Here is a 12806-nt window from a genome sequence, read left to right as displayed (position 1 = left end):
AAATAAAAATTAATGAATAAAATCTAAGATGAATCATTTTTAGTTACAGGATATAAAATCGTTATAATCCAAAACAGAACATTTCCCCACAATCCCAACAAGCGGATGTGTGTCGTCTAAAGTTGACAGAAACAATTCGTTTTTGTAAGGTTTATTTTGAAGTTGAGGTACTTCCACTGGGGTTATAAACCAAGGACCACGAAAATAACATTTTCCGCTATAACAAAATAAAATTAATAAATAATCAAATTATTAAATCATTATTTTACTCTTTTGTATCCCATATACTGTCGATTTGAGCAATCATTTGTCGTCCACCATCAGCAGCAACATATACAAAATCGCCTGTTTTCACAACCCCACTACATATTGTATTGTATTGTTCATAATAAGTATTTCCATCATCGATATTCATATTAGCAAAAGCCACAACATTCGGTTTTTCCTTTTCAATTAATTTCTCCTGTTCTTGTAACTCAGCCAACTCATCTTTATGTTTCTCAACGCGCTCTCTAAACACTGACATAACCCTTTTTGGTTCAATTGGAACATCTCTTGGAATTAATTTATAACTTTGCATATCTGGATGAAGTTTAATTTTTTTAAAGCTTCTACTTCTCGTGCTATACCTCGACTCGCAAACGTAAACATCTTTATCATCAAAAACTTCGGGTTTCATCGTAAAATACTGTTTAATACTCATCACACAACAACGCTCTCTCACCTCTTCAAGTGGGGCCGCAACGTGAGTGTCGGATTTAAAAACTTCCTTTTCCAAAAATTTCCTAGTTTGAACGTGATACGTTTCAATCGGTCTTAAATAATAATTTCCATACAACATTTGTTGACCGTTATTCGTCCATAACCTCTCTATCAATAAAATATGCGGCTCGCAACCTTTCTCTTTCGCATCCAAATAAACAAATTCGCCCACTTTAAACGTTTGTTGATTACAAACCATCGTTTCACCTAAATTTGCGTTTGATTCTTTTATCACAGAATCATCGGAACTTCTCGTTTCGTTCTCATCTTCGAGCGATTCTTGTAACATTTTGCTTTGCCGTAGCGATTCAACGGCGGCCGTTAAGTGCATTAAGGTGTAACTAAGAGCGGGTGATTGTAAAAGCTCGCCACATTTACATAATTCGTCGCGGTGTTTTATAAAAAACGATTGTAATTCGATTGAATCTTCGAAAACTTGCGAATCCGACCGCGATAAACGCCTTGCTCGATCGAGACATGCAAAAATATCTTCTTGAAATGTATCTAAACGTTTATACATTCCTTTATCTAAACGACGTTTTATTAAATCTAATGAAACAGCTCGAACTCTACAAATTAAAAAAAAGATTATTTAATTGTAGAATATTAGAATATTATACTTTGTCCACGACTACTATTGAAATTGATTCCATAAATTTATTTTTTTTAAATAAATTTTTTAATAAAGTTTAAACGTCAATGTGACACAAATGTCGCATGTTGTGAAGTTGGTCACTAACTGTAATCAACTTCACAACAATTTGTCAAAATTAAATGTTAATTTTATAAAACGTCATGTTTTTTACGAAAATTAATTAATTTATGATGCTTAAATTATATGAAAAAAAAAATGTCAAACCTTTAGAGAGTCCTAAAAAAATTAAATTAAAATGACGACTTTTTAAATTTTGACATTTCAAATAATTATTAGTCTGTCAAGTTGATTATCCATGAATAATGATTATTCACCGCTATTATTCACTCTGTGAAAAATGATTACCCTTTAAATTAATTTTTTTAAATAAATTTTTGAATAAAATTTAAACGTCAATGTGATACAAATTCAATGTCACCAACTGTAACCAACTTCACAACAATTTGTCAAAATTAAATGTCAATTTTATGAAACGTCATATTTTTTACATAAATAAAAAGATCAGGTTTATAATTGCTTTGTAGAATACATAAATGAAATAAAAAATCTGAAAAAGATATAATAGATCAATTATGGACACGTCTAGATGTTTATTAGAGGAAGCAAAAATAGATCGAAAATTTTGGCCAAATCTTAAATATCTTAAGAATAGAACATTAGGAAATACTATAGAAAAGAAAACGCCTTACGAAATAATGTTTGGAAGAAAGCCTACTATTAAATATTTATGTCTATATGGAAGTAGAATTTTTGTTCGAAGACCAGAACAGTTAAGAAGGTCTAAATGGGATAAAAAGGCTGATTTGGGAATTTTGCTGAGTTATACTGAAGTTGGGTATAAAGTTTTAGTAAATAACAGAATCAAGAGCTAGACATGTTGATGTTGTGACAGAATTGACAATGAAATTGAAACTGATTCTTCTAGTGATGAGATTGAAACTGATTCTGAAATACAAGATGAGAGTACAGAAATTAAATTAGAAAATAAAACAACAATAAAGAACGCCTCAAGAATTGAGAAGATCGAAGAGAGAAAAGAAAATGCCAGCAAGATATGATGATAGTTACGTTTATTGTAACGTTTGCAATATAGATAATTTTGAGGAGGCAATTAATAGTAATCAGGCAAAACAGTGAAAAGTAGCTATGAATAAGGAAATGGAAAGTTGAAAGAAAAATAAAATATGGAAATTGATCAAAAACCCAAAGAATAAAAATAGTTTAGGCAAATAACATTTATAAAGCCAGATTAGTTGTAAAAGGTTTTCAACAATCTGAAATTGTAGATGACATTTATTCACCAGTCACTAAAATGTAAACTTTAAAAATATTATCATATTGCTCCCAAGAAAAACTGATTATAGAACAAAGGATGTAGAAACTGCTTTCTTGAATAGTAAGATTTTTTCAGAAAACTATGTAAATCAAGCGAGAGGATTTGAGGATGGGACTGACAGAGTGTATAAACTAGAAAAAGCATTATACAGTTTGAGAGAAAGTCCTCGTGCGTGGTAAATTTAAAATAAAAGATATGGGAGAAGTGAAAAATTATCTTGGAATTAATATTGATTATGATTACACGAAAAATGTTATGACTCTTAGTCAGGAAGAATACATTAAATCTTTAGCTGATAAATATAAAATTAAAAGCTCAAAATTGTTTAAAAAACTAATGGAAGTAAATTTAAAATTGGAACTTGAACAGGAGATATCTAATAATATTATGTATAGACCAGATATAAGCTATAGCGTTAATTATTATAATGAAACTCATTTTAAATATGCCTTGAGAGTTTTGAAGTATTTATATTTGACAAAGGACATAAAATTAACTTACAATAGGAACGATATTTGTGAAATCTTTGATTGCTATGTAGACGCAGATTGGGCAGGAGACAATTTAGATAGAAAATCTACATCAGGCTATGTTATGAGATTGTTAGGAAATGTTGTACATTGGAAATCTAAAAAACAAGGTAGTGTAACTAAGTCTAGTGCCGAATATGTAGCCTGCGAATTCTAAGCGGATTCTTTTAACATTGACTTTAAGGTACCTATTAAGATATACAAAGATAATTCAGGAACTTTGAGTATTGCTAAATATGGAAATTTTACTAAAAATTCTAAGTATATTGAAGTGCATTATCATTTTGTAAATGAATGTTATATGGAAGGAGTCATAGATATAATTAAAGTAGATTCAAATAGAAGCCTAGCAGATATTTTTACAAAAACAATGAAATGTTGAGTTTAGTAGTATAAGATTTATTGTTTATTATTTCAAGTTGTGTTTATTTTATAGTGAATGTTTTATAAATGTAAGAAGGCGTGTTAGATTTACATTCATAAAACATTAAGTGTGATCAAGTAGTCAATATAAAAAAGGTAGTATTAGTTACGCTTTTATACTGTTTTTGTGTTTAAATAAATAATTACGACACGTTTAAAAGCTATCACGTATTATTTTTCACAAGAAAGTCCTAAAAAATTAAATTAAGTTGATGTTTTTTGAAATTTTGACGTTTCAAATAATTATTATTAGTCTGTCAAGTTGATTACCCATAAATAATGATTATTCACTGTTATTATTCACTCTGTGAAAAATGACTACCCTTTAAAACTCATTTTTTAAATAAATTTTTGAATAAAGTTTAAACCTCAATGTGACACAAATTCAATGTCACCAACTGTAACCAACTTCACAACAATTTGTCAAAATTAAATGTCAATTTTATGAAACGTCATGGTTTTTTTACGAAAATTAATTAATTTATACTTAAATCATACGAAAAAACGAATTTGTTTACGCTTTTTTAATGTCAAACCTTTAGAAAGTCCTAAAAAATTAAACTAAATTGACGTTTTTTGAAATTTTGACGTTTCATTATTAATCTGTCAAGTTGATTACCACTGAATAATGATTATTCACCGCTATAATTCACTCTGTGAAAAAATGACTACCCTTTTCTTTTAAAAAACTCATTTATAAGATAGTCGTGGACAAAATAATTTTTTTATTATTATTCATAGTTACTTTTTTCCATCAATTTCGTCATGTTCGGGTAAATCAGCCATTGAGTCCGAATAACACCGTTCATCGTCGTCTTGATGATTATAAAACGTGGTAAATAAGCTTAATAAAAGATCTTGAACGGCGGCCGAAACATCCGGAACGGTATCGTCATCTTCTTTGAGTTGTAGTTTCGTTTGGCGACAAATTCTTTGTAAAACTAGGGCGTCTTTGTAAATTTGCGAATCGGGCTCGTTATATTTACACGCATTATCGAACATTAAATCGAAATCAAGCACCAAATCATCCAACGTTTCGTAAATGCCACTTTTGAGTTTGTGGAAAATCTTTTCCATGTCAATTGGATCTTTGATTACCTCGAAATAATCGGGGTATTCGTTTTTTGAGGGTAGTTTCATAAAAATCGATGCTAATTGTCGGTTGGCTTTTGGTTCTCGGTAATCTCGGATTGTATCGTATAAAGTTTTACAGTTTCTTTCGGTGGGGGTGATTATTTTTCTTGGTTTTGGACTAAAAAAAATTTGGTTTTATTAATAAATTAACTTAATCACTAAAATAATTTACGTTCGTATATAAATCTTTTTTTCTTTTTCTGGTGTGTGTAATAGATAACCAAATTTATCTAAAAGAGCTTTTTCTAATAAATTCGCGTCTTCATAAATTGTTGAATTCTCTTCGTTAAAATGCCGGCAATTCGAAAACATTAATTTAAAATCATTAATCAACTCTTGCTCATTTTTGTATTGTTCACCACGAATTTTATTTTCAATGTCGAGAAAATCTATTGGTTCACCTATAATTTCGTAATACTCTGAGTAAAGTTTTTTTGATGGTTTTTCCATAAAACCCAACATTAATTTCCTACTATCTTCACACTACAAACAAAATAATAATAATAATTTCAAATTTTTAAGCATTTACTTACAGTATAATCTAATAAATATTTGGCTATAGCATGTAATTTCCTTTTGAGTGGAATTGAGTCTTTTGGGGGCCTCCCAACACGCCCAGGACTATATCCCATTGGAGTTTTTGGTTTTAATAACGGTCTCCGTCGAATTAAATGTTCTTCAGCATCACTATCCGTGTCCTTGAATAAAAAAGAATCATTTTGGATAAAAAAATTAAAATTTGGTTAATTTATGCAAAAAAAAAACGTAAAAAGCATAATAAACACATAAAACATTCAAGTTAATGATGATTTTTAGAGATTTATATACACTTAATGGAATTTTATGACAATTTAAGGTTATTAAGTAAACTTAACCTCAATTTTTTTTTTTCGTTATAAATTAAAAATAATTAACTTTCCTTAAAATTTTAATAATAATTTTTAACTTATTATACACAAATTAATCATAATTAAGTTCATTATTAAGTTATTACGATAATAATTTATAATAAAAATATTGACGTTTCGAATTTGAAGGTTAAGTGACATAACCTCAAAATTTTTTTTAATTAAAATGTTGATGTAAATTTTAATTCATTAAAAGCGCATTGCAAGCAAAAAGCGAACCAAACCAACGATAACTTTGAATTAATTAAAATGTTAATGAAACAAAAAATAAATAAATAAATAAAAACAACAAAACGTCAAAGTGTACCTGTTTGAATGATCAGCTTGTAGCTTTAATTTATTGAAATCTCTTTATAAAAAAAGATAATAAGGACAACTCTATATCGATAGTTTTCAAAAACGATAATTATTAATATTGAAATAAACGATTTGAAGAAAAATATCGATGTTAGAGTTTGCGATAACTTAAAATTAACTTTAATTAATTAAAAAAGCGGGGTGCAAAGCCTCGTACCTTTTTGTGTCTGTTAGTCTGTTTATGTTGCGTTACCTGATCAACCTCAAGCAGTTCTTGGACCTTCGCCTGCATAAGTTTTTGTAATTTGACCGCATCCTAGAAAATCTATCAATAAAAAAATATACTTATTTGTTTAAATATAAACCACCTTATACAATTTAGAGGCTGGAACGTTATATTTTTTAGCATTTTCGAACATAATAGTCATATCTCCTGCAACTTCACTAACAGTTCCATACAATTTATTAACCAATTTTCTTTTAATTTGACTCATTGAAACGGGATTTTTAATTTCTTTATAATAATCTGGGTAAAATTTTTTTGAGGGTAAACGCCAAAAGGGATCGCATAATAATTGCCCTACATGACCCGTCATTGATGTAACAGCTTGGAATAATTGCCATTGAGGATCATCACCTTCAACTCCATCACTCTAAAATAAAATTAAATTAAGAATTAATTAAAATTAAGTTTTTTGTAGTTAGATGTGCTTTAAAGAAATATAAGTTATAAAAATACGTGTCTTACAAATGTACAATAAATGAGATTGTTGCAAAACACTTAATTGTTGTCTTAATTGTTGGAATGAACAATTAAATTACGCTTCTCAATCGAGTGATGAAGATTAATACAATAATAAATAGAACTAAATGTGATGTAACTAATAAATAACATACCGTAAATAATAAATAATGCACTAAAAAACGATTTAATTGTTTAAAAGTTTACTAACGTAACCTCAAATATTGATTTAAGTCTTAACAAAGAAAATAGATGGCGCTTTACTGAAAAAATTATTTACTCCTTTTTTATTTTTAAATCAAAGTAAAATAATTTTATTTAACTAATTAATTTATCATAAAAAATGATGTTTATTAAAAAAAATTAAATTAAACGTTATTATTTATAAATTAAAAACCAGCTCAATGTCAAAATTTGACACATAAACATAACCTCATTTTAAAACCCACCTTATTTTTTTTACAAAATCATTTTAAAGTTAAAATCTTTATTAAAACAGAATAAAAGCGACGATCGACGCTGCAGAAAAGTGCTTAAAAGTTTTAGAACTTCAAATCCATCCTCGAGATAAATCGGTTGATTTAAAATCGCAAAATATTTAAAGCCACTTTACAGTTCGCAAGTTTATGAAACTTCAATTACTGTTTTCTCAAAAACTAAAAACTATTTTTCAAAACGGGTTGGTTCATTGGAAATAGGACGCTTTTATTAACACTTTGGGAAATTTTCATACTTATATTCCAAGAACTGGATTTTATACGAATTTTTAAAACTTAATCAGCAAAAATTGCAAAATTCGAAAAAAATTGTTGATCATTTCAAAAATTTATTTCTTAAAAACTAAAAGCGATTTTTCAAAACGGCTGTTTGCATTAAAAAGAGGATACTTTAATTAATAATTGGTGATATTTCCACAAGGATCCTTCAAGAAATGAATTTTATAGCGAATTTTGAAAGTCATCGATAAAAATTGCAACATCGAAAATTTGATCAAAACTTCAACTATTGTTTTCTCAAAAACTAAAAGTTATTTTTCAAAACGGGTTGGTTCATTGGAAAGCAGACACTTTTATTAACATTTTAGGAAATTTTCAAACTCATATTCTAAGAAATGGATTTTATACGAATTTTTAAAACTTAATGGGCGAAAACTGAAAAATTCGAAAAAATTGTCGATAATTGCTTACTGTAAAGTGGCCTTAAACTAATACTTGTATAATTTTGTAATGACTAGTGTTTTGCTAGGGTTTTATTTATTTAATATTTTATTTTACTTTCTAATTAATTAGAAATTAAATCCCAATCCTCATTTGAGGACCATAGCAAGGAATGGTTTAAATCAAAAATTAAAAAAATTTGTTTTAATTACCTCCTCTTCCATCGACTCCTCCATATCCATATCATTCTCATCTGAATCATCATCTTGTAAAGCGGCTGTAATATTAACAGCAGACAACGAAGTGCTACTTCGCAATCGTTTACTGCGAATTCGATCGCTACTTTTACCACCCGAGGATTTTGAATGTTCGATTTCGATTCGTTTACTCGTAACAACCTTTTTAAGCGCTTTAGCATTCTTATAAATTACAGATCCCGGCTCGTTAAATAAACAGGCATTTTTCGTCATAACCAATAAATCTCGTTCCATTTCTAATAAACTTCCATATTCACCATGTTGTATTTTCGTCGCTACAGTTTTCAAATCGATCGGATTCTCAATAATCTCATAATATTCGGGATATTTCTTTTTCGAAGGTAAAAGTTGAAATTCAGCGTGAATCGGCCGATTATCCGAATCGGTCGCTCCCATAATCGCCGCGAAAAATTCTTCGTAAAGGTTTGAGTCGTCGTCTTGGTTCGTGGAACTTTCTGATGTATCTTCGGAGTGGTCTGAGGGGTGTTCTTTTGTGTCGTGTCGTCTTGTGTATTTGGTAACCCTGTAAATCGCCTTGGTTTTTGTATCAAGTTCGTCGATAATCCTAAAATTATAAATTTATTAAGTGAATAAAAAAGTGGTTATTGATTGATAGATATTATAAGGAACACATTGCACCTTTAGAAATAAAGTGACAACTCAAAAATTGAATATTTTTAGCCAATAATATCAATTACTGCTTGTTTTCTTAGAAACACTATTATTTGAATTGTGTCACTTTAGTGTTAAAGGTGCTACATGTTGGAGTATGAGCATTAGCTCTTCTTCTCCAGTCTCTTTGTTAACACTATATTATTCCAGTAACTCACTATCTGTTGCTATTTTATTATTATTTTGCCCTGTGGTGATGAAGTTGGATCAACAAAACTTCACAAATGAACACAGAAAACCCATGAATAAATGATTGGAGTGATTATGGATAAGTCATGAATATGGATTTAATTCTTATCATTATTTTTTTTGTTTTTTATAAATATATAGAGTTGTATATTATTGATAGTCAGTAATATTAATAATAATAATATTAATAACTCTATTTTTAAGGACTAAGATGTTATTTTTGCACCAAATTAAAGATAAAACGTTCTATTTTATGCTACATATCATAATCGATGAGGTTATTAAGGAAAAAATGAGATGTCTTCTTATTTAAACCAACCTCAAAGTATCAAAAATGAACAAGTTGCTTTAAAGCTATTTTTTAAAACAATTTAATTATTAACTATAATATTTTTATGGATTACCATAAAATAGGCAGTATTAGCTTCAATTTGCGATATTAATCACCAATTAATTCCAACAAATACGGACTGTACGATTTTTTAAACATTTCATTAATCTCAAAATGATTGTTAATCTCAAAGAAATCATTTCAACTTTATTTTTAGGGACTAAGATGTTATTTTTGCACCAAATTAAAGATAAAACGTTCTATTTTATGCTACATATCATTATCGATGAGGTTATTAAGGAAAAAATGAGATTTCTTCTTATTTAAACCAACCTCAAAGTATCAAAAATGAACAAGTTGCTTTAAAGCTACTTTTCAAAATAATTTGATTATTAACTATAATATTTTTATGGATTACCATAAAATAGGCAGTATTAGCTTCAATTTGCGATATCAATCACCAATTAATTCCAACAAATACGGATTGTACGATTTCTTAAACATTTCATTAATTTCAAAATGGTTGTTAATCTCAGAAAAATCAGTTCAACTTTATTTTTAGGGATTAAGATGTTATTTTTGCACCAAATTAAAGATAAAACGTTCTATTTTATGCTACATATCATAATCGATGAGGTTATTAAGGAAAAAAATGAGATTTCTTCTTATTTAAACAAACCTCAAAGTATCAAAAATGAACCAGTTGTTTTAAAGCTATTTTTCAAAACAATTTGATTAAAAACTATAATATTTTTATGGATTACCATAAAATAGGCAGTATTAGCTTCAATTTGCGGTATTAATCACCAATCAATTCCAACAAATACGGATTGTACGACTTTTTAAACATTTCATTAATCTCAAAATGATTGTTAATCTCAGAAAAATCAGTTCAACTTTATTTTTAGGGATTAAGATGTTATTTTTGCACCAAATTAACGATAAAATGTTCTATTTTATGCTATATATCATAATCGATGAGGTTAGTAAGGAAAAAATGAGATTTCTTCTTATTTAAACCAACCTCAAAGTATCAATAATGAACAAGTTGCTTTAAAGCTGTTTGTCAACGCAATTTAATTATTAACTATAATATTTTTATGGATTACCATAAAATAGGCAGTATTAGCTTCAATTTGAGATATTAATCACCAATCAATTTCAACTAATACGGACTGTACGATTTTTTAAACATTTCATTAATCTCAAAATGATTGTTAATCTCAAAGAAATCATTTCAACTTTATTTTTAGGGACTAAGATGTTATTTTTGCACCAAATTAAAGATAAAACGTTCTATTTTATGCTACATATCATAATCGATGAGGTTATTAAGGAAAAAATGAGATTTCTTCTTATTTAAACCAACCTCAAAGTATCAAAAATGAACAAGTTGCTTTAAAGCTACTTTTCAAAACAATTTGATTATTAACTATAATATTTTTATGGATTACCATAAATTAGGCAGTATTAGCTTCAATTTGCGATATTAATCACCAATCAATTCCAACTAATACGGATTGTACGATTTTTTAAACATTTCATTCATCTCAAAATGATTGTTAATCTCAAAGAAATCATTTCAACTTTATTTTTAGGGATTAAGGTGTTATTTTTGCACCAAAGTAAAGATAAAACGTTCTATTTTATGCTATATATCATAATCGATGAGGTTAGTAAGGAAAAAATGAGATTTCTTCTTTTTTAAACCAACCTCAAAGTATCAAAAATGAACCAGTTGTTTTAAAGCTATTTTTCAAAACAATTTGATTATTAACTATAATATTTTTATGGATTACCATAAAATAGGTAGTATTAGCTTCAATTTGCGATATTAATCACCAATCAATTCCAACAAATGCAGATTTTACGATTTTTTTAACATTTCATTAACTTCAAAATGATTGTTAATCTCAAAGAAATCATTTCAACTTTATTTTTATTGATTAAGATGTTATTTTTGCACCAAATTAAAGATAAAACGTTCTATTTTATGCTATATATCATAATCGATGAGGATATTAAGGAAAAAAATGAAATTTCTTCTTATTCAAAATAACCTCAAAGTATCAAAAATGAACAAGTTGCTCGTAAAATAATCACCTAGAATAATATATTCCAAATGAGTGTTACTTAATATCTCTCTCCAGTCTTCTATGTTAAAATTTCAGTTTATTTGGTTTACTTATTATTATAATATCTTGTGAGCTTTTATTTAAAAGTGCCAATAGACTAGGCTTGTTTTTATTAAGACTTTTGTCATTCCAGTTCATCAATTTCTTCATCAGGTTCAATAATTTCCACTCTGTAACTTTTAATATTAAATCCCAATTTGTTTAAATATTCCTGAGAGAACTCTATATCAGTAAAATTATTAGTATCTAACTGATTGTAATTATTTTCTATTATATTTACTAATTCAATAATACTTGTTTCAGAGTAAATGTCTCTAAGCTATATACAACTCTATATCTTACCACAGGGCAAATTAAATTTACTATTTATTCGCTAGAACACCACCTAACTCACACACATTCCAACTCTGACTGAAAAGTAAGGTTATATTACCTCATTTTATTGGTTAAAAAAAGATCCCAAAGCTCATTAGCATCCTTATATTCTTGCGAGTTTCTTTTATAAAAAGCTTTAGCATTCGATACAATTAACTCAATATCACTTTGAAGGTCTTCAACATCATCATATTCATCAGTTTTTAATTTTTGTTGGACTTTTAAGAGATCAATTGGGTTTGAAACAACATCATAATAAGCTGGTTCTTGTCTCCGCTTTGGAACTCGAATGAAAGAGTCACAAAGAAGCGTCCCATCCTCTTTTTTGTGATTCCTTATTGACTCATAAAGTTGTTGAATTTGTTCAGCCTAATAACAAAAAAAAAGTTAGGTTATGTTCGAAATTAAAACCATCTTTTTACCGGATCTTGCTTCCTACTCCTTTTTCTGGGTGGTCCCCCACTGGAAGAAGCTTCAATACCATCCAAAGAATCCTCTTCCTGGCCTCTGCTAGCGACAGAACTGGCTCGCTTCCGTTTGCTCATCCTCAGACACACACCGAGTCTTCGGTGCAAACGAAAACTCTTCACTTAAAACTATAAACTCACATTAATTTACGTTTTTAAATCACCATTTAATCGTTAATTATTCAAAAATGATGTAAATAGGCACGAGATGAAATACGAAAACGAAATAACCTTAACAAAAAGTTGTGAAGCAGTTGGTGTTCACTTTAACGTTGTCCGCAAACGTTTAAATTTACCTAAAAACGTGGAAGACGTGAAATTGGGGAGCAGTCGTTAGGGCTCTATCCCCGGGTCCATCGTTCCTAAATGGATCTTAATCGAAAAATCGCTTCGAACGCCACACAAGAACCTTATGCAATGGCGGATAAAGATGTTT

At 28.5% G+C, this 12806-nt stretch overlaps 1 protein-coding gene across 8 annotated transcripts in view; it reads right to left on the bottom strand.

The window, feature by feature from the left end:
- LOC111429117 (protein polybromo) overlaps nucleotides 1-12805 on the bottom strand; it is a 30102-nt gene extending 17297 nt beyond the window's left edge. For 3 of the 8 annotated variants that reach the window (XM_023064928.2, XM_023064933.2, XM_023064932.2), the window contains exons 1-11: nucleotides 12667-12804; nucleotides 12326-12499; nucleotides 11962-12272; nucleotides 8157-8766; nucleotides 6414-6698; nucleotides 6263-6361; nucleotides 5374-5538; nucleotides 5013-5323; nucleotides 4452-4958; nucleotides 270-1331; nucleotides 48-217 (exon numbers count right to left, since the gene is read on the bottom strand). In XM_023064928.2, the coding sequence (XP_022920696.1) occupies nucleotides 48-217; nucleotides 270-1331; nucleotides 4452-4958; nucleotides 5013-5323; nucleotides 5374-5538; nucleotides 6263-6361; nucleotides 6414-6698; nucleotides 8157-8766; nucleotides 11962-12272; nucleotides 12326-12448 (3643 nt within the window). In that variant the 5' untranslated portion in view covers nucleotides 12449-12499; nucleotides 12667-12804. The other 5 variants (XM_023064930.2, XM_023064934.2, XM_023064931.2 and 2 more) reach the window with 3 other exon arrangements.
- Between the last annotated feature and the right edge of the window lies 1 nt (nucleotide 12806).

The sequence above is a fragment of the Onthophagus taurus genome, chromosome 3 (assembly GCF_036711975.1).
Source record: "Onthophagus taurus isolate NC chromosome 3, IU_Otau_3.0, whole genome shotgun sequence".
Taxonomy (NCBI): Eukaryota; Metazoa; Arthropoda; class Insecta; order Coleoptera; family Scarabaeidae; genus Onthophagus; species Onthophagus taurus.
The sequence above is the reverse complement of the archived record's forward strand: the minus strand, read 5'-3'. Positions and strand labels throughout refer to the sequence as shown.